This window comes from Corvus kubaryi, unplaced genomic scaffold (genome assembly GCF_017639235.1).
Source record: "Corvus kubaryi isolate FWS band 111438036 unplaced genomic scaffold, C.kubaryi_AGA036_p1.0 133, whole genome shotgun sequence".
NCBI lineage: Eukaryota > Metazoa > Chordata > Aves > Passeriformes > Corvidae > Corvus > Corvus kubaryi.
Window position 1 is genome coordinate 15,248,348 of NW_024580667.1, and position 25,291 is coordinate 15,273,638.

The 25,291-nt window shown below is 38.2% G+C and overlaps 1 protein-coding gene across 5 annotated transcripts in view; it reads right to left on the minus strand.

Moving 5' to 3' along the window:
* Positions 1-25,291, minus strand: part of FRMPD4 (FERM and PDZ domain containing 4) — a 341,898-nt gene that overhangs the window by 8,807 nt on the left and 307,800 nt on the right. For 4 of the 5 annotated variants that reach the window (XM_042037691.1, XM_042037718.1, XM_042037709.1 and 1 more), the window contains 9 exons: positions 22,833-22,878; positions 13,884-13,988; positions 12,578-12,685; positions 9,370-9,501; positions 7,190-7,309; positions 6,330-6,466; positions 4,478-4,604; positions 2,062-2,151; positions 1,290-1,472 (listed from right to left, as the gene is read on the minus strand). In XM_042037691.1, coding sequence (XP_041893625.1) covers positions 1,290-1,472; positions 2,062-2,151; positions 4,478-4,604; positions 6,330-6,466; positions 7,190-7,309; positions 9,370-9,501; positions 12,578-12,685; positions 13,884-13,988; positions 22,833-22,878 — 1,048 coding nt within the window. The remainder of the gene's footprint in view (positions 1-1,289; positions 1,473-2,061; positions 2,152-4,477; positions 4,605-6,329; positions 6,467-7,189; positions 7,310-9,369; positions 9,502-12,577; positions 12,686-13,883; positions 13,989-22,832; positions 22,879-25,291) is intronic. The other variant, XM_042037699.1, reaches the window with a different exon arrangement.

Here is a 25,291-nt window from a genome sequence, read left to right on the forward strand (position 1 = left end):
CTCTGGGTTTGAGATCACATGTGTTGAAGTGCAAAGAGATGGGGATATGCACAATTTACAGTAAGACAGTAACAGTATTATAATATATAACAACATAACACCATGGTAATACATAATACTATGGCATACGGTGCTGCATATTACATATGGGCAGATGGGAAACATTTAATTTCGATATTACTTTCTCCATCTGTAAAAAGGTGATAATAGCTTTCTTACAAGAAGGCCATGAGTTTAGCACAGTAATGAAGGCAAAGCAGTCTGCTATCCTCAGATGTTACCATTGCTAAGTACAGTGAAAGAGATGCTGTGTTCACCAACCCGTAAATTTCTCTTAAGCTGCTGTCAAAGAGCATCTAGACTACTTTATAACAATGTTTTTTTCATTACCTTAAATACAGGGAAACAGTTCCAGATCAATAAACCTAAAGTATTCAAAGCAAAAGCTTAGTAAAATATTCCTCATGTGTGCTTTTTGTGTATAGCTGGGTAGGCGAAAAGAAGTGTTAGGTTCTATTTATTTTAATCAAATATTTAAGTTTCAAGTATAATGAGAGCTCTTCCTTCAATCTCGGGTTAAGATTAATGTCCTAGAAAGTCTATGAAGGCTTCCACTTCAAAGCCAAATAGAAACCACACCAAAAACACCCAGGACAGTGTAACATACAAAACGCCACTCATTTTGCTGCTAAGATGCCTCAGATGGGAGGTGTTAGTAAGATTTAAAAGAAATTAAATTACTACAGGTAGATGATGAGCACCTGTGAATATATTACGTAGGGTAAAGCACTGAACTGGAATTCTAAAGGCCCAGAAAGAAACCCATGCACTTTAGCAGTCTATTTAATTGGGAACTGTTATGTGGTTACTTGCAGTGAACTTTGTGGATGTAACACTGGATTACAGGGGACCCTGGTTCAGTGCAGCTGGCAATTCTTTACTGGTAATGACACTGTATATTACACTAGAAGGAGCTTCAAAAGAAGGCAAATTTCACCATCACCTCTTCTTACCATGGAAATTCATGAAGATAATAACAAAGCAAGTTGCTGGGTGTCAGCTGAGAGAAAAATCAAAATAGAATGCAGGTGCTGGAATACACCAGCCTGGTACACTGTAGCCCAACCTGTAGTATATATGCACTGTGACAAAAAAAGAGCTGAAAATGCACTCCCAGAGTACTATTGCCATGAAAATGTTCAGAACAGCATAGCTTGATCTAATACTCAAATAAAGACAAAAACATTATTAAAAGATATTATTTCAACACAAATCAGTAACAAACTTACTTTCACATCTAAGACATGCAGCTCAACTCTAACACTGCTCTCATCTTCTGTAAACATCTCAATTCTGTTCACGTGGCTGAAGTCTGCCAGGAGAGCCACAAGATTTGTTTTGGTGTTTATCACATGGCTGATTCCATACCGTGGCCCTACTAACAGAGTCACTTCTGAACGCTTTTCTCCCTGCTTTAACAGAAAAAGAAAAAAAGAACAAGTAAAAAACATGATAGGTACTGCATAGTAACAGAAATCACCAATCCCTTCTTTCAGTTACATAGAGTTACATTTGAAAGGCATTTCTACATTAAAGATTATTATGTTTTTTCTAGGAAGATACAATACACAAGAGCATACTTGATTCGTAATTTAAAAAAAAGTAAAGGAATTTCTTGCTGGATGTTGATTGCACTCTAGTTTTTAGGTGGATAGTTAGATGGACAGACGATGGAAGGACTCTGCTTCTGTTAAAAGAAAAACTTTGTCATTAAGATTTTTCCAGACTAACAATTTTAGCATTCAATAGATAATTGGATGGCATTATTTGCTAAGAAAGTGCTATCTATCTCCAAATTCCAGGTAAATTTTTATTATGACAGATACGTTGTTTTCAAGATGAAAAGGAACAAAAAGTGTTTTGGTTCAATTAAAAATTATATTTAAGCATAAGAATAGAACCTAAATTTCTAAAGAAAATTACATGATCCAGCTTAAAAAAAAAAAAAGGCATTAGGAAAAAAAAAATCAAGAGAGGAGACTATTTTGAGAGAAATGTTACCACTAGTGTTGCCTTGAAGACACGCCCTCCATATAATCGTAGATCACTGAGGAACTTTAGATAATGCACCTTGGCTTGCAGAGCAGAGAGCTGAGAAAGGAGAAACAGGGGTAAGAGGTAGTTGTGGAAATCATCACATAATAAAATTCAGAAAGAAAACATATTTGCATAATATAAAGAGAATGGTCTTCCACAACAGCTCTTTGGAGCCTGAAACTAAATCTTGAGATGCTTGAGCTTCAGATGAGGAGAAACAGTTTCATTCTTAAAATTAATATCTTGCTTGTTTAGTTAAAATGCACTGAGGACTTGGGAATGGGCAGATCAGAGCACTTCAAGAACATCCTAACTGCTTTAATGAAGGGAAAATGTTGAAGTACTCAGATTAAACATCTGTTCACTGAGGGTTTTCAAGGCTAAGACAGCAGCTTTCCATTCATAAACTCCATCAGTTCTTAAACATTTATGTACCTATACAGAGAAAGAGAACAAAAAAATGTGCATGTGTCAGCTATGTATTTTACATTTTGCTAGGTACTTGGGGTGTTTGGCAGATTATTCCAACTTGCTACTGCATTTCCTATTTTCTAAAATAGCACTCTTCTACTATATTTAGTAGGTAATAAATCAGAAAGCTAAATACAGCATATCAATACATATGATCTTATCATGTAATATGTCAGAATTTGTCTCCTATTTTTTTCCTCTGAGCTTAAACTACCTACTTAAAAAAGAAAACTTAGAAATACTTTATGAGACAAAACGGAAACAAGAAACAGTTCATTTCACCCAGTCTGAATCCAAACCTGACACTTCCCTGGTGTAAATCCTTATATCTGGACTTTTAGAAGATAATATAAAAGAGTCTCATATCATTTGCTAGTTTCATTCCAGTCACTGGATTTCTAATTCAAAATCTTATTTGATCTTGAACAGCATTTTATGGGCCCCATCGTAATTTTTTCCTAGACAAGGAGGAAATGAATCCAAAGTAGAGCAACTAGTGGTAATGCTTTCCCCTTTGCTTCACCAGGTACTCGCTTGGTGCAGAAATACAGAAGGGTTGTAAAAAAACATGAGAATCCTGAGAATGACAAGCTTCCCTTCATGTGAAGGAAGAGAAGACTGCACAAAGAAATCAGTTCGTTTCTGTGTTAGTACCTACAAGTGAGACAGGAGGCGATGAAGAGCTCAGATGCTTTCTTTCTCAGACTTGCCTGCTAAAAAAGCAGGTTGGCAAAAAACGTATTTCCAAAGCTCAAATCGAAAAGAATGAAACAAAGCCAACAAGGGTTTGCTACAGGAAGGGACTGTTGCAGTATCTCTTCTAACCAAGAACTGATACTACTATGCCACTGTAAGGCATATCTTACACCTGTGAAGCACTGATGGCTTCCAAAATAAACCCAAATTTACACTACCAGATAAATAATAAGCAACTGGGATAATTTAGCTTTAGTTTCAGCATTATAGGAGACATGCAGTGCTTCAGCCTTTCTTCCTGAGGTCAAACGCATAGAGCTATGCTCACAGTCACAATGTGTTCTGAAACCTCCAAGCAGGATTTCTGCTGATCACAGTGAGCCTTAGCTCAGCACCAGCTGTTTTGTGGTTTTTTGGTTCAGAAACAAACTGTCATGAAGCAGGATTCAGCTCATTTTATGTCTCAACTAGTCACTCTTAGGTTCTTTTTATAGTCCATGAAGAGAAATAAGCATTTCTAGGACACAGGCAATCTGACCTATTTTTGGTTCCAAATGTGGGATGGGATGAATTGCTCCCTAGAAGTGCCTATTTCTCTCCATTGACTACAAACAAGAAAAGATGACCTGCACTAAGAAACCACATTACGGTGTCTAAAAGCAGTCTCAGCTTGCATGTAACAAAGGCATTTCTCAGAGACATTGTCTTATCTGTGTTTTTTCCAGCTGAAGTGAAAGCTTAGTGCTAAGAAAAGCATTTTAGAACAGCAAGGAGGGTCATTTACTGCAAGGACCATCATCTATCCAGTTAGATCTTGGCCAGCGAAAAGTCTTTCTCTACAGTGTAACAGAAAACAATCTGAAAAACAGCAGTTATGTCAGATGAGAGCATCAGAGAGAGAACAAAAACTTTCCTAGCAAATCTGCCATTCATAGAAAATGCTAAGTTAATTAAAATATATATTTTTTTTTTATCATACATGAGGTATTAATAAACAGTTCTCTGTCATTCTCAGGTTAAGAAGATAGTTTCGTTGGGGCATAATTAATTTTTTTTAATAGTTCTTGGCTATGTTGCACCAGCACCCAAAGTTAGATCTCTGAAAATATAGTGGCTAGGTGTTTCTCCAAAAGATTAGCTCTAAATGTGTCCCATGCATGCCACACTTTCTGTTCTTTAAAACATATTTTCCATTAAGATGCAAATGTAATACCTTTTTGCCTGGAGGAACTAGGTTTTGATTTGCTTTGACAAGGTGGGAAAGTGCTTTCTTTATGTTCTTTTCTTTCATGCTTTGCAGCACAGCAGATGGAAGAAAAGTCTCTAATCCCCATTCTTTTCTGCAATAAAAGGCATATATTTAATTTCACATTCCTGTGATGATTATTTATCTAAAGACTGGTGACTATGATGCCAAGTGAATGATTAGCTGAAAACAGGAGAGTTGATCAAGTCCAGAGTTTTGAAAAAATGTTATTTTTAAAATTTAAACAATTTATTTCGAAAAAAGTATTTTAAAATTATAAATAATCTTTCTTCTATCCCTTCCATCTCTTCAGTCATGCCATTCAGAAAAGAATGTTTAAATTTGATATCTAAAGTCTGTGTTAAACACCACTTAATTACATTGGCAAGCACAATTACAGAATTAAAATAGCAGATAATTTAACAATGTAATGTCAGATTTAATTTTATTTTATAACCTTCTTTTAGAACATGGAAATCAGAGCCATTTTCTAGTCACCTTTTGGTTGGGTGGGGGTGAGGGGAGTGGTGGGATCCTCCCCAAATGCAACCAGTTTGCCTCCATTTACCAAGTTATTTTTCTGCTTGAAGCACCCCTTTTGACAGAAGACTGACTCTTCGCTTGTAATTATTTTTGCAGATTCATTAATAGGATAGAATATAACATTGTCTTCAATATGATGGATAAACCCTACAAGACTCTGAGTGTGTAACAGTTATTATTTCCATTCTGCAAGCAAACTAAGCAACAGCAAAAAAAGTTTAAGGCCTTGGGGTTTTGTTCTGTTGTGAGGTTTTGTTGCCTTTTTTTTTTAATCCAAGGTGATATACACACATTTACACTTTCCAATGTTACTTTTTCATTGTAGTTATACATCTATATCTATATGTAGTTATATGATCTATACATCTAATCTGGTATCTAACGTAAGACAGTTGCCTACTGGAGTACTTCTGCTGATGCCATGATGAATTTTCTTTTCTTTTATATGACTTACCTTTTCTTTTATACCCCTTTTATACCTTTTTAAAACTTCTGTATTCTTAGTGCTTTTTGCCTACATTCTTGGACTTGTTTGTTCAGCTAGGAGACTCAACATCTTAGAGGTTTCGTAGTTAGGGATCAATATGCCCCAGACCCCAAGGTCCTCTCCAGAACACATTCTGTAAACTAAGATAGAACTATCCAGGGGAAGGTTCCTTGGGGAGGGGGGCTCATTCAAGCCTCTCATTGGGGAATCTTTGATAGATATGCTAATTAATAAAACCTATAATGCTATACCAGATCTTTTGGGGGTGTGCATTGCGGTGTGCATTGAGGTGCATTCGACCTGGATGTGTGCACCTAAGGATCCTTAAAATAAATACCAAGGTAAAATCCCTTTTTCCCTTCTAACCGTGTTTGACTCTTGATTTTAAGACCAGGAAAAGGCATCACTGCATTTAAGAAATATTACAAACTCCAATCTGTGACCTACTGTCTTCTGAACCAAGCAACAATCTGAATCTTACTATAATAATCTCTACTAAAACCTGAGCATACAGACCATATAAACTTAGATCTTAAATCACTGAAAGCAAATGAGCTAATCTTATTTACATTTATAGTCTATTTCATATGCCCAAACAGATGACCAAAAAGTAAATGGACCAAAAGGACAAAATGTACCACTCTTAACACACCTGAATCAATTTCAGTGGCAAAGAATAAACGTAAAATTGGTGCGTGCATACGGACGTACTAAAGAAACAACCTTAAAGAATCTACAAGTTACTTCTAATGTTTCACTTTTAAAGAGCACACAGCATACTCAACTTACTCTATGTATTTTAGGGAGATTTTCTGAGTTTGCTTGGTGGTCACAGTTGCAATATACATTTGTAATGCAGCCAACCGCAGGGCAATGTCATATTTCAGTTCTGGTCCAAATCTTTCCTGAACCACATCGTTACAGCTCTGCCAAAGAACCAGTAGAGGGAGCGTCATGTTAAAAAATCTTGCACTGACAATAAATTACTGCTCTTTTCTTCTTTTTTTTTTTTTAATTAACACTTCATGAAAAGTAACCCCTAACTCAGACGTAGGACTGTGTTTTTGCTCTTAGAAGTGTCAGTTATTCACAATATGGGCACTAATGAAAAATACCAGTATTTCTGCCACAGAGCAAAAGGCATGATTATTTTGATCTAGGCTCTCTTCAGCCTTCCTGGAGAGAAGAGTAATCCTCCATCACAAAGAGTGCTGGGAGCATATCAGTATATCTGGACTCAGGATAGCAGGATTCTACCCGGTGAGATATTCAGGAGAACCACATTGCTTGTACATCAGTTTTCCCATCCACTTTACTGGAAGTTCCTTTTCAGACATCATTTCTGTTTGATATTACAGTAGCATAAATAAGTATTAACAATTAATTCAGCTTCACTCTTCTCTAAAGCCAAATATATTTTGGAAAGATATCAAAGCATTACTACTTGGAGAGACTTATGAAGAAAGAGGACTTTGCAGATGATAGAGATTTGTACATTCCCCAAGTGCATTCATTGGCTTTATGCAGCAGAAATAAAAGCCAGGATTTACTGCAACCATGCTTTTCTATGTGAAGATGTAAATTCATATATATAGTAAGTGTATTTTTTTATTCTCCTTTACACTAGCAATCACTGCGCCTTCACTTACCTGTACATAGAGATATTCAAAAGCAACTGGATCTCTTCTTAAAAGATCAATGGGATCCTTTGGAACAAAGCTAATCCTGAAAAGACATCTCATCTTATGCGAGCTTGGCCTTTGGGTCACCTAGGACAGTGCAATAATTAGATATTATAAATAGACAGATAAATATTAGAGCTTAGCAACCCTGGTGGAACAAGATCTTGGGCAATGTTACCCTGCTCCAGAGCCCTGACATAGCAAGAAAAATAATTCTGCCCAAAAAAGAGCTTTGCCATGGGCTACTTATTAAGTTCTTCATCTAAGAACATCTTATATATATAATCTTGTGGAAAGACTTTTAGACTCATACAGGCATGTCTACCTGATACAACTCATCCTCAAAGCAACAGAATTCACTCAAAACCAGAGTGAAAGAACAGAGATAGAACATCTTAACAAAAACCATCCAAGTGAAATACAAGCTTAGTTGAGCTCCAGCAGGACTAAAATATCATTGGACAGGTAGAGTTAGGTGTTTGGGGAGAGGTCACATTTTATTTCTTAGACTGTCTGAGAACACAGGTGAGGCCTAACTTGGCAGCTATTACTCTCACTTTCTCTTGCTTGTTTTAATCCATCAGACAATTTGCAAGAAATTCTTTTCCTGCGTTGTTCTGGATTAAGAGATCGACTCCATAACTTCTGACTGAGATCCAATACATTAAAAAATTAAAAAGTCTGCTTTTGTGTTGGTCAGCAAAACATTTTTAAGCATTTAACTCTGTAATCTGGGTATATTCACAGAAGATCACTGCATAGCTAATGAGTAATTGGATGAAAGGGTAACAATCCAAACCCACCATTGTAAGTCATGGTCAGCAGCAACATTATAATGGCAAATTAAAGTATTGCTGATTTTACAGGAACTCCAAAGAAGAAACCCTCAGAACTAATGTAGTTTATGTAATTTATTCAATTAGGCTAATGTAGTTAGGGTACTTTATAATCAACATCTTTACTTGACAAAACTATACTTTTAAAAATCTCCAATGAAATCTCTGTCTTGCTCAAACAATTTTCACAAGGTCTATTTACCTCAGGTTGTCTCACCTCTTTCCTAAGTATATAGACATACTCTGTACATAAATAAAAGCTCCAGATGGGATTTTTGAAAGCTCACTATGCTGGTTTATTCTGATGTTTCTGATTTCAGTGAGAATTTTACCAATAACTTCAAGGAGATAGCTAGGCTAGGAAGACAAGTATTGAGTATTTCTGGTTATTGTGCAATCACTGGGTAGCTTATACCCTCAAGAAAAGAATGTTAACATGGCAAAAGCAAGTGCTTAAAGGTTAGAAAATGCTGGAAAGACTGTTAGCTGGTAAACTAAGCTCCTTCATACCATTGCACAGACTCTAGTTATAATTACAGGGATTCTGTCATTTAAATGAAGTATTTTTCCCCATCTAAGAATCCATTTCTCCTTTTTCCTTCTTTTTCCAATTTAGCTGAAATTTAAAAAATACTAATGTTCTCCTGAAACACAGAAATATAATAGGAAATTTCAGGCTAAACAATTTGGCAAAACGATAAGCAGATAAAATCAGGGTACTCTGCTGGTAACTGTGAAGCAACTTTAACTTTAGTCACACTTCCCTGATCTAAGGAAGAAAGTCACACCAACATTTTCTGTGTCACAATTCATCATCACTGAAGTGACATAATGTATCTCTGTGTAAGCAAGCCAAACCTGACTTCATCAGAAAGAGGAGCATTCCCTGTCACCCAGACACAGATCTGTATAATCAGATTACAACCAAATATCAAAATAAGGCTTTTAAAGAAATTTGGGCAGACTGTTCTCAGAACTGTTACCACGGGTTTGCCAACTGTTGAGTATGTTCATTAGCTGGGCCTCATATGATATGAAAAGGCTAGATAAGTATTTTTCAGATTTCAGACTGATTTTTTAATTCCTAATATTTTTGAAAGGCCCAATAAAGCAATTAAATATGATGTTTTTATAACAGAGAATTCCTTTGAGAACCTTATTCTTACAATCACATCTAAATATCCCAGCTATTTGATAGACTGTATCACACTATAAACCTTGCAGCTAACTCACTTGAGTAATTAAAAAGATGGATGAATTACTGATTAACCCCTCTCATTAACATCTGTTTTCATATACTATTACACAAACCTGAGTTAGAGTCTCTTGTTCATGTAGCAAAAGGAGTTTCGTTCCAGATCCTTCAACTCTCTGCTCCAGCATTAGGGAGAAGTGTTCAATACACTTGATGGAAAGCTTTTCTTGGAGTGTTAAGATGACATCCTAATTAACAAAGGATTTATAAAAAGTGTTTAAATTCACAAAGTGCTTGGGACCCAGTTCTTCCCTGCCACACACCCTGCATGTACCCAGCACAGGGTAGAAGCCAAGGCTTTGTGCGTGATTTGCGCAAGTTTCTAGGAAATCACAACCATTCATCCAGGGAAAAATCAGCGTCTTTATAATCAAACATCCCCAAGATGGTAACAGATATGAATGTGAGAAATACATTAATGGGATTGCTGGAAATGGACAACATTCTGTTGTGGTTTAACATGTAAATTATACTGGTGTGGCCCTTAAATCACATCTGTCTCCCTGGAAATAAAACCCATCAGCAAAGGAGAGATGGTCTTATTACTGTTCTCTTCCCTTTGTTGGGGCCACGACATCAAGCAGACAAATCGAATTCATACGTTCAACAAAAAAAAATTAGATGAATGGCCTTTATTTGTTCTTATGGTAAAGGGTTTTCTCGAGTTTTAAATGCTGACAGAAAAGTCAATGATGATGATAGCTGTGCAGAACAATAGCTCTAAATTGATGGATCATATCAATTTTTAGAGACTCTTGATCAGCTTTTTTCATACTGAATTATGTCTAAGGATAGTTAATTTGAGAATGACTGCATCTAAAATAAAAACGAAACAAACCTCTTCACAAATCCATTCAACTAATCCCTACCTTACTTTCATATAACACTTTGTAAATGTATGTAGATTATTAATATTATCTATCAAGGTATCTTTTACTTTAGTGAATGCTGTAGGAAAAAGAAATACATAATAAGTCATCATTTAGAAATAGTTTCACAGTATGCTGGTGACAAGATTAAAACATTTCTTTCCATCTGAAAGATTGTCAGATATACGTAAGTATCCAGATGGATAGGACTTACTAAGCAGATCGTGACAAATTGTAATCCAAGGGTTCTAACGTAATTTAAGAAGATTAATTGATCAATTACAGTGTGTTTATGGAAAATCAAGACCAAACTGGTGGAAGGACGAAAAAATGTATGAGAGAGAATGGGGAGAGCTCTCTACAATATAGAGAATATAAGAGAGTATGAATGAATTGCAAGCAATCACTCTAAATAATAGAGGCTAATATTATACTATTCTGACTAATGGGGAATTTATTGCTTACATATGAAACATACTTTTATTTATATTTCTAAACTATGCTAAAAACTATGGGCATAACAGTGACATGAAGCAGCATAATACTAAATATAAGCTTTTAAGAGAGGGTAATAATCTCATTGCTTTCTACCACTAGCTGTCTTGGACCTTTTAAAATATGAGGCTAAGGCACACAGCCTCTGAACTACTGCACCAAAGTTTTTGTTAGACATCCTCTCATCTGGCAACTTAAGTCAGCCCAGCTGCTATGACCCAGCAACATGGAAAGTGAGGACTGCAGGTTAGGTACTGCTTGCACCCTCCTTTTTAAGTGGTGAACTACTGGACTTCTAGAGGTGAAAAAACCTGCATTTACCTTGACTCACCTGGGGCATGTCTACTTCACCTCAGTTAAGCAACGAAGCAACAATCCACGCCCACCTATCTGCACTGAGGAATATGCACACACATGCAAGAATATGTCATTTATAGCTGTGCAGGCCTCAGAATACATAACTGCCTGAATTAGATGCAAAGGAAATTATTCCTACCAATAGTCAAAATGACTAAGGTCAAAGCAGGTTTACAGCATCAATACAGCTAGGTAACTGAGGCCACATGGGTATCTGTGCCAATGACTTCAGATCTGACATTTGGTCTGATAGTACATGACACATCCATGACAGAACTACTGAAACCTATGTAATGTAATGTAATGTGATGGCCAAAGACTGGTCTTCAGGGGCAAAACATCCTGGAATAGGTTGGTTGTTATTATGCTCATAACAGAAAATACTAGAAAGTGGGCTTGTGCTCCTTAGAAGGGTATGGAGACCTCACTATCTACATGACTCGTCTCCTATTTCTTCACCTAACCAAATTTTCAGAGGGACTCAAGGAATTCAGTATCCCATGGATGTAACCCATGGATGGAATGCTTTCAACCTATATTACTTGCATTCAATTTATGCCTAAAGCATATATGCTACATTTATTAACAAATGTGGCAGCTCATTTTTAAGTGTGACTTTAATGTCTGTTTTACCAGTGTGTCTTTAGTGTCTGTTTATCAGACTGGAGTAAATTTCTTGTCTGCCTTAGTTAATAACTCTCTTTGCTGCTCTGATTGAGCATGCTGCTGTATCACACTGAGCACGAAGGCAGCCTTTCTTCAAATATGCCTGGTTTTACAATTCCTAAAAACTACCAAAAGCTGGCAATGCAGAACTGTATCCCCAGCCTTCATCGATCATTCCCACCCATGCACCTCTCATGTCTCAGTGTCCCAAGTGTGCAAGCAACCATGCAGCGAGCTAGATTTGGTAACCAATCCATGTTGAAACTAGTTTCCCCAAACAGTAATGCTTGGGAGATCAGCAGCATGCCCAATAGCACTAGTCCTGCTGCTTACCATGCTACTCCAAGGCTCTCACAGATGCTGATGATGCCTCTGATTTAGGAACCCACATGCATTAGTGTCACAGACATTCCCTGGCAGACTCAACTCTGTGCCAGGGCTTTATCTTTTTATTTCTGCATGTGACATGTGCTATGGAAAGTGTAAAGGGCACTGCACTGAGGCAAGTAATTCATCACCAACACAACCCTACAACATCCCATCCTAAGTTCACTGAATGATAAGCTAGATAATATTCAATCAGCAACCAACATCTTAATCTTCTTAGCTCCTGACTTTTGCTGACAAATCATGCTATTTTGGCAGCATAACAAAATGATACAACCACATAATTTTGATCATGCTCCAAGCACATTAAAATGATCACTTCTTCACTGACAACAAAGTATGTTTTTAGCAGCAGAAAAATGGACAAAATCCTCATTATTTCTGAGCTAAGAGTCCAGCCCCAACTGAACACACCAGTAATTTTGTTCTTAAAGCATTCCAAGTAAATGATGATTACTGAAGGTCTCCTATCAAGGTATAGCTGGCTTACCTTTATTGAAGTGCTGCAGTCAAAACGGAAAGATTTGGTTTGTCCATTTTCAAGATATACCTTTAGAACATTTGGCATGAAAAGAAGCGAGTTGTCCTTAACTGTTTCCTGTCAAGCAAATTAGTGAATCAGATTACAACATGCAACAAGAGAAATATAAACGTTGTTCTGTAAAGAAGTACATCATTCTGATGGAAAGGCAACAACAGAGAAGGAAGGTGTTGGCCCAAACTGAAAGCAGAAATATCAATGTCCTGCAAGGGTCTAGCCATGCTCATTACAGCTGCCCTCTGCAGGTCTCTGTCCTGGAAAAATATAATTGTTCACATAGATTTTATGTCTGGCTTCGAATACTGTCTTTCCCTAAATACTGTCTCTCTGATGATAAATATTACTTCTGAAGTTGAAAAATTTTCCATAAAACAGAGAAATGGGTTACTGTTTCTCTGAATATAGTGAGCTACTTAGTGTATTCAATCTAAAAAATGGAAGCTACAGTTTGTTAGTAAGGATTACAATCCAGGTGGTTTACATTTTCTTTCTAGGTGAATATTAAATGCTAATATCTTTCATCATTTAAGAAGAGCAACATATAACCTTGCTACCTAATTTGATGGATCATAACCAGTATAGCAAAATAAAGAGGAAAAAGGAAGGGAAACAGAAACAAATCTTGGGGGTTTTTGTTTGCTTCTTTTTATTTTAAAAAGCAGAAATTGCTATAGAAAAAAAGCAGTATCAATTTAGGTTTGGAAGAGAGTTGGCTAAAGACATCAGTGTGGAATGATGCTCTGGAAAATTATGAAAATGAAAATGAGCTGGGAGTTCATGCCTAAGGTGGAGTTCAGTGTCTCTCAAAGGGAGGCTGACATTGCCTGCAGTCTGGAAACAGTAAGTTCAAGGAGATAAAACAAATTTTAAAGGGGTCTGTGAGGTAATCTTAATCAGTTTTTATGACATGGTACTTCTCTTGAGCTTATGGGTTTTGTGAAAGTAAAGTTGATCTGAAAAAACCAAGAAACAAGCAAGCAATATCAAGACTATAACGACAAACATATGTGCTATCACTACAAAATGAATTCACTAGCATCTTAATTTTAAGGGATAAATTTTTCATGAAATTTTGAGCCTAATGAGCTTTAAAAAAAAAGATCTTTAGAAAACTTCAGAAACAGGAAAAACCTTCTCTTTGCAAGCCTGTCACCACTGTTTCTACCATGTTGTTTCTACCTCCCTTTCCAGGCTTGAGCTGTACCTTTGGATGAAATGCTCAATCCTTTCCGAGGTTAAATAGCTGAACACTCACCGACACCTGGCCATTGATAATTACTTCTTCAGAGAAGCGCACTTTAACAGGATTGGACTTCAATCTTGCCTTTTTTGCAGCACTAATAAAAGCTGATTTAGGAGACTGGAAGAAAAGATGATGACAAGATATATCACATAACTTCAAATTAAAACCTTTCTTTTCTTTTTCAGTTATTCCCCGTTTCTTATACACTGGGAACTCCATGCATACAGCAACATTTTGTATACAGAAGAATGGAAATACAGTGAAACCATAATGCATCCTGAGGTGACACATATGTACATACACATAAGGAAACACCAATGCATACTGAACATACTGAAAATTATCCCACTGTCAGACTGGAGCGATGAGAAGGGTTCTAGGCATACACACAAATTCCTGTAGTGCTCCCACAATGACTGCTGTCACCCAACCTTGTCTGCATGAATGGACACTGAGCAGTGACCTACCAGTGACCCTTCCTTCACAGACTGAATGGAAAATCTTTGCATAATCTGTGATCTACTGGATAGACATACACACTGCTTTTGCCAAAAACGTGTCTGGGAGGTCTCCCAATGCAGTGGCATCTCACTGTATTTGCCCTCTTCAAAACACAGGTGAAAACCACCAAGAGGCACCTGCAGGCCAGCAGACTTCCCCTAAAGGTATCCCTTAAACACACCCTGTGCAAGGCATGCCTTCAATAGGTCAGATATGTTGTAGGGCTTCATGAATTAGAAATGTAGACGCGTTCCAAATTTTCTTCTGGGACCTACTTGACTTTTACCTACTACCTTATGCAATGGATTCACCTGCGATCAAGTTTTCAGCCCCTGAGAAAAAAAATCTCCTCACTTGAGAAGCTTGAATAACAACTCCTTTTTAGTAACAAATTAAATATTCACAGTCAATGGGATTTCCATTTCAGCAGCAGAAGCAAGGGTGGTTTATTCACAGGGCAGTTACAAACACAGTGCTTCTGGCATTGCCTCACTTCATAACCATGATAGGGGTCAATGGAAGACTTTCTCGCTTTGGCTGAAAGACACTGGGCTCTTTTGGGCCAGGTTTTGGTCCATTTTTTCCAGGAAAATATGAATTAAGATTTTCAGAATCTTAGTCTAAGTCCTGAGAAGTGGCCTTACTAGTTTTGAATAAAGTCTTAAGTCATGTTGGTTTGCCTGTGAGAAATAAGCATAGGCACAAGTCGTGATGATCAATGTGGCATGACAGCTGTCCCTGTAAACATGGGAAGTCTTGTTGCGATCACTCACATTTTGACTCAACTAACAATCTGCAGGAGTTATGGAGTGGTCCAAGGCTACATGCTCCTCTGTTTCTGTCTCTGATCTCTGCTGAAACTGCTTTAAAAGTTATTTTCTTGTGATGCAGAAGCCTCGTTTATAGTAACTAGCAGGAAGAAATCTCTAGCTCATTTCTGCATGACTCTAATTTATTATCACATTGAAAACATGGTACCATAGGCTCAGTATCAACCAGTGAACAAGGAAACACTGCCACATTCTCCCAGGAAATATCAGAGACATCCAGTAATTCCTGAGGCACAAAATAGAATCAAGAAATAAAAATAAATGCTTCTTCACTTTCATAGTTCATTCTTTTTTACCTCTCTAGCACAGATGACCACACAATAATCAATACTTGTAAATAACAGAAATTTAAACCCCATGAACAAACCAAGCCCAGATTCTGGAGTCAGTGTTGAAAAAAGTGGAAGGTCCCCAGAACTTTTGAAACAACCACCAAAAAAGAGAGGAAGTTAAAAAAAAAAAAAAAAAAAGTGTCTCAGGACAGGGGACCCTGTTGACTTCTACAGCAAGAGGGGACAACATGGAGATGCTGAAGCAGCTTACATGTTGTACTCTGGAGATGAATTCCTAGAAAGACACAGTATAAAATAGTGCCATGATTAATACAACAACTCTAGAGATGCCTTCTCCAGTTTTCCTCCTCTCCACGTATTCCCCTCTGCAGTAAGGGGAATTGTCTATTTGGCACCCTAGAAATAGACTGCAAACTGTTGATTCCACTGCCACAGGGCAGCACAGCTGCAGGATTAGGCTACTAGCTTTCCCTTGCAAGAACACAGGGAAAAGAGTGGCTTTCACTTACTATTCTTGCTGAAAGAAGCTCTGTACTGTTGTTTGCTCTTATTACAGATGAGTCACCAGTCTGGCCTCTCTTAACAGGCAGACTGCCAAATTTTTTCTGGATTCTGGCAAGGTTATTCCCATACAACAAATCTGGCAAACCATTATGTGTCCCTGTCGCTCTCTACAACCTCTTTCTTTTCCTCTCTACAACCTCAAAAGTCACTTGCGGGAAGCATAAACACTTAAATTATGTTATTGAAAAAATGCAGTGGGAGAGTTCAGGACAACTAAAGATCTGAACATATGTGAATTCCTGAGACCCCTCTGGGATGTGGGGTTTAACGTACACATTGCACAGCCAGGGGAGGACATGTGGTCTACCGTAAAACATGAGGCTTCCTTCCATTTCCACTTTTGCTGTGGTGACATGGGAAGGACTCTGGCCCTTTGCCAGGCACTCTGGGTGAGCCTGGAGCAGATTGTTCTCCAAAAAGCTCCAAACTATAAACCATGGGTGTAAGAAAATGAAACAGCTGGGCCAGGTATTTGGGAGAATATTCTCTGCTGTTTAAAGGTTTGAGTAATAGCACAGCTTTTGCATTTAATTGCGCAATGTCATTGTTTCTACCTCTGCATCAACTTGACACTTGATATTTTCTCCTTGGGAATAGAAGTGTTTCCAAAGGATGTGCAAATACCTAGGAAAACAGCTGGGTTTGATTGTCAGAACTCGCTTGACTAACAAAGCCTTTGCAAGATGATGTGCAGCTCTATTCTATTTTAATGTCTTTAGGTTTGTAGAAGAATGCTATCACTTAATGATTCTCATAGTGCCAGGTTCATTTATTTCTGATGCTCTGTTTTAGCCAAATGGACGCCATTATCCTCAGTTAATGACCTTAAGCAGGAGGTGTTTACACTAATGCAGAACATCTATCACTGCAAGTAAAGTATTTGCATTGTCACAGATAAAAAAGAGCTTAATTAGTGGCTTCTGCAAAATGAGGGCACATATTTTAACAAGGAGTCAAAATAACTCAAAACACCCCAAACTTTACTCTGTGTGACCTAAGCCCTATTTCCTATTAAAACCTCAAATTTATCAGCATTTTAAATAACTTTTACTTGTTTACACAGAATTCAAAGGAAAAAAATCAGCTGATCATTTCAACACTACCTGGAGAAACTGCTAACAAGAAAAATGAAGCACTGCACAGAGATCTAGACCCTACTTTGAACCCTGCTTATAGCAACTGCAGTCAATGGGCATCCCATCAGCAGGGTCAAAACACAAAAGATTGCAGAGAAGGCTTTCTGGAAAATGTTACCTTCTCATTTTCTAGACTTCTCAAAATTAGATCCTGTATTTGTCAGCAGCATTAGAGTGGGTCATTATTTGATAGATCTTAGAAATAATATCCTACATTTTGAGGGAAACTTTCTTGATGAAAATAAAAATGTCTAGTGCTTCGTGAACTTTTGCAGGTAAACTATAATTTGGGGGAGATTGCAAGGGAAGTGGTTTTTATTTCCTGAAAAAGCCCCTTTGAGTGCTGTTGCCAGTAGAGGTGCTGCAACAACAAAACCTTTACTCGTATTCAAGAAAAAGAAGGATTTAGTAGCTAGAAGAGCACTGTGTAGTACTGAGCTATCATAAAAGAATAAAATGACAGCAGTATAGGACAGTCACAAGGTGAAAAGAAAACCTGTTCTGTGACAGTAAGCATCAGAAATACTTCATTTAAAACTACAGAAATATCGTAGTTTTGAAATAGCCACAGAGTGTATCTATGCAATAAATTTTAAGCTTGTTACTTTAAAATAGTCATTAGTTTAATACAAAACATTAAGTTTGCTAGAAAATAAAGAAAAAATTGCATGAATTCAAAGAATGTGTTGACTTTTTGGTTCACCCCTAACACCAATTTCAAGTGCCAAAATTTAACAAGCAAATAAAAGGTAAGAGGAAGAATCAAATTTACTAAGTGGAACAGGACATAATGCCCAAAGGCAAACTAAATATTGTAATTCGTAGCTGTGAACAAGGCTGAAACAACTACACTGGCTCACAAGAGCATTGTAGAAGAGCAAGTAGGGATGTGGAAGAAATAATGCAGAGAAGTTTTACCACACAGTAATTTGTGATAACCACATGGCACTGACCATCATCAGGAGTGTTTCTTTGTTAAACTCTTGGCACAAATTTAATTGCTGCAATAGTGGTCAGTTCTGGGTTCTCTCCTAAAAAGTTGGCAATCTATCATAGACAATTGTATTTTATTATTTGTATTACTTATATTTTACCATTTTTAGATGGTAGTCACATTCTGATCATTAGTGCCATAGACTCTCAATAAGATTGTTGCCACAATCATTATGATCCATAAATGTTATTTATTGTAGTTTTTCTGCAACTGTTGTGTCTCAGAAGTATAATCATGTTATAGTAAGAAGCATCTCTTTCAAAACAGAAGATCCTATCTTTTTCCCGTTGCAAAATTTAATGCACTAGATCTCAGCTGGGCCTGGACTTCACCCAAGGAACTTAAGAGATTAATCAGGAAAGCAACCTATCAAATGATCTCTGCACATAAAATCTGAAAGAATATCAAACAGGCAAGTTATTTGATTTAAGTAATGTTTAAAACTTAGTAAGGCAACAATCAGAATGATAGTTTATTTACAGAATAAAACAGTCAGAAATTATAATCAAATGCCATACTTCCAGAAATCAAAACTCTGAACTGCTTCAACTGCTTGAGCTGCTTGGTGACCTCCTTATGAGCACTGGTGAAAAGAACCCCTAGCAGAGATTTGCAGATTGATGGAAAGAAAAAGATAGCCTAATGCTTTGGCTTGGTCATAATTAAAATGAAATTTTAATGTGTTTTAATGTGTTTAAGCATTAAACAAAACTGAATACATTTAAGCAAAAAGGATCTGCAAAAGCTTTCAAAGAGTACTAAGTGAACTACAGAGTACTATAAATCTAGATTATGTCTACTTTCACCTGCAATCATAAAGGATGGTTACTTAAATGTAAAATCAAAACACACTCTAAATAGCGCAAATAAAACCAATTAAGAAATAGCACTCTCGTAATCCATCTTGGCAGGTATTTTTCATGCAATGGTAGAAGGAAAATCACCATCAAGAAAAGAGATCGATGAAATGTTTGTAGAGATGTATTTCTGCCAAGAATGGGGAAGAAATTCAGTCTTTATTTAAAAGCTCTTATTTTCTTTTGTCTGGTTTCTACTTCATCATTCCTGTTTAATTGGCAAAATAGTAAAAGAAAACATGGAGGAGGCAAAATTAAAGGAATAGGGAAAATACATGTGCATGATAATTTTTGAAGAGATCCATATTGTTCCCAAACAGTAAGGCAAACAGTGTTTGTCAGAGGATCCCCTGCACAGAAGACCAGGACAGGCACACAGCTGGAGTGCAGCAACACCCAGGGCTTGCAAGGCTGAAAGAGATGCCAAAGTTCAGGCACTACTGACAGCAAGGTTGTGGCACTGTGAGGGCCAGCATGGACCAGATGTTCGAAGTGACTCAGGAGTACCAAGGCAACTGCAGACCAAGGTTTGCATAGACTGAGGGGTCTTGCACCACTCCAGGGCCAAAACTTGGCTGCACACACTGGCATCTACTCCACATCCCTACAGACACCCTTGTTTCCACTGCAGAAAAACTTGGAAATGGTAATGGAAGGATGCTATGAATCAATAAGACCCTGGTCTGGACAGGTAGGGAGATACAAATATATTGCACAGACAAGATCTGCCGCATGCAACAGTCCTGCAGTCAAGGCCCTCTGCACCAGTTCATTTCACTAAGCATCCCAATTAAAGCTAGCACCAACATGCATACATCAATCTCATCTTCTAACTGCTCTGTGCACATTGTTGGGGAGATGATCTTCATGCCTACATGAGCTTAAATGTCCATGACCCCCAAAAACACAAGTGCTTTGTCTGCTGAGGTAGAACCAGGGGACTCTGACAGACATACCAGAGTGGGGCAATACAAATTCATGTACAAAATCGGCACATCAGTCCAAACAGCTGACAGAAATGTGTTTCAGTGCCATCCTTAGCTTGAACAAATAGCTGTGAATCACAGACTGACAGAATTAAAGAGACCTCAAAGATCACCTAGTTCCAAGACCTCTGCCATGGACAGGGACCCCTTCTACTAGACAAGGTTGCTCAGAATTCCATCCAACCTGGCCTTGAACACTTCCAGGGATGGGGCATCTGCAACTTCTCTGGGCACCTTGTTCCAGTGCCTCACCTCCCTCACAGTAAAAAATTTCTTCCTAATATCTAATCTTAACTTACTCTCAGTTCGAAGCCACTGCCCCTTGTCCTGTCACTACATGCCTTGTAAGTAGTCTCTCTCCAACTTTGTTGTTGGCTGCCTTCAGGTCCTGGAAGGCTGCAATCAGGTCACCCTGAAGCCCTCTCTTCTCCAGGCTGAACAATCCCAATTCTCTCAGCCTTTCCCCGTAGGAGAGGTGCTCCATCCCTCTGATCATCTTAGTGGTCTCCTCTGGACTTGATCTAACAGGTCAATGTCCTTCCTGTGCTGGGGATCCCAAAGCTGAATGCAATGTTCCAGGTGGGGTCTCATGAGAGCGGAATAAAAGGGCAGAATCACCCCTCTCATCCTGCTGGTCACACTGCTATTGATGCAGCCCTGGACATGTTTGGCTTTCTGGGCTGCAAGTGAATGTTACTGGCTCATGTTCAGCCTCTCACCCACCAGCACCCCCTAGTACTTCTGGGCAGAGCTGCTCTTGATCTGTTCATCCCCCAGCTTGTACTGATACCAGAGATTGCCTTGACCCACATGCGACACCTTACACTTGGTCATGTTAAACCTCAGGAGATTCCCATGGGCTCATTTCTTGAGGCTGTCCAAGTCCCTCTTGTCCTTCAGGTGTGTCAGCCATCCCACCTGGCTTGGTGTCACTTACAAATCTGCTGAGGATGCACCTGATCCCTTTGTCTATGTCATTGATGAAGATATTAAATAATACTGGTCCCATTACAGACCCCTGATGGACACCATTTGTCACTGATGTCCAACGGGACAACATCTTAGATGTTGACCACAACCCTCTGGATGTGCACATCCAACAAATCTTCATGCACCTAACAGTGCACCCAAAAATCCGTCTCTCCAATTTAGAGAGAAGGATGTTGTGGAGGACTGTGTCAAAGGCCTTACAGAAGCCCTGATAAAAGATATCTGTAGCCCTTCCCTTGTCCACTGATGCAGTCACTGCATCATAGAAAGCCACTACAGTGGTCAGGCAGGACTTGCCCCTGGTAAAGATACCAGGTCATGACTTTCTTTCTTTTCCAGGTTAAAGGCTGGAGGAGTACCTGTGCTGTAAGCTCTTCCATGGAACATGGAGTGCACAATTTATTTGGGTTTCAGCTTCCCTTACGTTCAATGCATACAGGCTTGCCCTCAGACCAGCAGTATAACAGGTCACAGCACCTCCCAGACGTAGTGCTACACTTTGTTGTCCACTTTTAAGGACTACACAAAGCTGCACTAAAGCAAACGCCCTTTCTTCACCTGACATTTATAGACAAGAATTAAGTCTGTCAATGGATGAAACTTGCATAAAAAAGAAAAGTGGCTGGGGATTTCTTTTCCCCCGTATTATACATATTCACTGTGACCTAAACCACTGTGACCTAAAGCAGCAAGTTTTAAAGCTTTTTTTATTTAGTCAGACCAGGCCTGCGTTTTCATTTAAGGTGACTGATATTGACCTGATCCCAGATCACCTTCCTGACAGTCGTGTTACTGCAGGGTGGCAGCCCCTGCCTGTTTTTGCTGTGGAATGCATGCTTTTCCCCCACAAATTGGGTGCAGTGCAGACTGGCTTCTAGAAAGGGTGCAGGACAAGTAAATGCGTGGCCACCTCAAAACTAACCAGAAATGCTAATGACTAGTACAAAGACACACAGCACTGGCCAAGTTGCATTTGCAAGATGTACATTTTGGCAGCTTCATCAGATAAACTTGTTTTCAAGTCTTTGTGTCAAATCCACCTCATCTCTTATTCTTGCGTGAAAAGGGTGCAATTATCCCTTGATAATGAAAACTGCTGTGTATCAAGCTAGACAGCAGGGAGCCAAATGGACCTGCTGAATCTGAATTACTCCTGATGCATGGCTGAGGCCCCTCAGTAGCCCACAATGTACACATGGCTGTGCATGGACAGATGAGCTTCCTCCCCTGGCTTGGCTTCTCCCCTTTTTTCATGGGAGATGGGTTTGAGCTGACACATCATGAACCTGTCACAAACTCCCACAAACCACTGAGTTGCAAAGGCATGTCGCATCAACCAGCTCTGAAGTGGGCTGCAGTTTCTCCCAGTGCCTTCAAGGCAACCTCACACAATTGCCTGTCTGTCTCTGCTCTCCCCTCACCTCCACAAGCCAGAGACGCAGACAGAGCCCTCCCTTAGATAAGGTACAGCTGGTTTGCTACAGCAGTGTAACTCTGTGGGACCAAGGCAGAATCAAGAAAAACCCAGAAGCTGCAACAAACAAGAAATCAAAGCAGAACTCAGCATTCTGCTCTGTCATTCTTCCTGGTATGAGTTTAAAGACACTGTTATTTTTTAGCTTACTAATGTAGCCTTTGAGTTCAGGACACAGTAACGCCATCTTAAACAGCACCTTTAATAGGCACAGCTCTTATTGCACTTACTTACTTTTATTGCACAGATAAGGTAGGGACACAAACAGAATATGGGCAGAAAAAGAAGCTGCTATGTTGCTAGGAAACTAATTCAGAAAACACTGACAATACTTACAGGGTAAGGTTGAACAACAGTAAGGAGGATCGATTCTTTGCAGCTTCTATAAAAAGAAAAAAAAAGTAAAATCAAGTAAAGAGTCATACTTTTACTGACTACAGATAACCAGCTTTTCTTTTTAATGGAGAAAACTGCAGTAATATGGCAAAATGTTTATTACAATGACATAGCAGAGCAGTACAGAGATTAATAATATGTCAAAATAACAATAGATATTAAGAAAGAAGTTTTTTCCAATCTAACAAATTGGCCTAACTTTGCACTTTATGCTACAAACTTTTTGCTTCATCAGAGAAACCTGCATGCTGCAATAATGATTGTCTCTAGCAAGAATGAAATAACCTTTGATTAATCGTATTAGTTCAGCATCTGTAGTCTATGAATTTCTTTTACCTACTTTACAAATGCAAGTCACTTTTTATACCACCTAGCTCTTGTACACTTCAAGCCAAATATATTTGAAGACAGCAGTGTTTTCTTCAAAGCAAAAATGAGAACAAAATTTAGCCACCATTTCTTTTCTAGCTCACCTTTTTAAATGGGTGGAAGAAGACTAAGCTTTGGTGAATTCCCCCACTAGAATTTTTAAATTTTTACAATATTGCTAAGGAAAGGTTTTTCTTTCCATTTAAACAGCTCTTCTTTAGGATTAAACTAGTAAATGGAAAACATCTGAACAGCTCTAAAAATCCACAACCAATTTATAGGATAAAGAGAATAAATTATTAGGAATTTTGATGTGACCAAGTGGTCTAGTCAAATGATACATATATTTTGACTCTTGGTGGGTAGTTGGGGCTGGTGGATAACTGGGGAAAATAAAGATTAAGTGAAGAAGAAGGAAGAAAAGCCAATCATAGTCAGTATCTCTTGTATTATGTGTTGATCAGAGAGTTGCAGTGGGTGATACTAGCTAAGAAGAGGTCAGTTGCATTTGGTTGAAATGGAATTAAATTTCTCTTGGTTTTACTACTTTCAAACACAAATTATTTATTTACGTGACTTACTACATGGCTAAATTGACATGGAATTGATTTTGTATGCTTGACCTGTTAAGCAGAACTAACTAAAAAAATCATACTGTATTGGTCTTATACAGGGTCACCTTATAGGCATAGTCACACATATGCAAATAAAAAGCCAAAAGGCAAAAAAAAAAGGAGGAGAAACTGAAGGCAGAAAACTGGTCTGGAAAGCCAGCCGCTACTTGATGAAGTCAACATACCACTGAATGCCAACAGGGATAACAAATTCGACTTTTATCAAAGTCATCAGTCATGTAAGGGCAAAGTCTGACCTAATATCAGTTAACTAAAGAAAAATTAGTTAGAGCTTCAATTTTTACTTCTCTAATTAGATATTTGTACCATTACCACATTTTTTGGGAATCTACAAATCCATGTTAAGAAATGTAATTTATTTCAAGAATTTCACAGCATCTTTGTGCTATCTATCCAGTTGTGACTGCTGTATTAACCTAGGCCTACAAGTAGACAGAAAAGCTCACAGTTGTTGGTTTGGGACAAACTGCAGCCCTGGGATAACTGCACCATGCCCAAGTGACCTTTTCAACTACTTTCAACCCGGTACTTTATGTTTCTCATGCTGTGTATGATTACCACCACCACTGCCTCCTGCAGTCCAGCTACGTTAGACAGTTGTCTTTAAAAACGAAAATCAGATTCTCCTGAAAATGTTTTTTGGCTCTTCATTATTCTTGGATTAAACCTGTCCAGGTGTCAGGCCAGGCAAGATTCATCCTAGATTAGCAAGTGCTTTTTTTAAACCAAAAGGTCAAAAGATATATTTCGTGGACAAGACTTTCTTACAGGATAAATGCTTGCATTGGAAGGATGCTAGACTCTGCATCATATATTCAACATTTGAGGCTATAATAAGGCCCTTTGGAGTATCTGGACACAAGCATGTTAACATTCAAAAAGTTGGTGTCAAGCACCACACACAAATCCCTCACCATTAGAGTAAACACTTCCTATAAAACTTGTGCTACATACAAAACACAGCACAGTTACAAAAGAAGTATTTAATCATCAGCTTTTTTGATCTGCAGTACTCAGTCACGACTCCACTGCTTGTTTTAAATCTTTCTCAACTAATGATGACAGAACTCCGCAGGACAGCTCATCTTTTTTACTTCCGGTATGACTGGCATATCCTATAAATCTATATAATAAACCTTGCACAGCACTGGAGACTCTCAATTATACCATGTATTGTATATGTCATGAGAATGGAAAAACAATGGAATCACTGACCGTGTGATCTCGGTGAGTTGTAGCTTAAATGTATGTGGACAAATGGATGTCCGTGCATGACAGTAGAACATACAGACAGTTATGTTTACAGAAACAAGGTACATCATCACACTGAAACGTGAGCTACTTCTTTTAAACAATACCTGAAACATAGTGGCAAAGGCTAAAAAAAAAACTAAT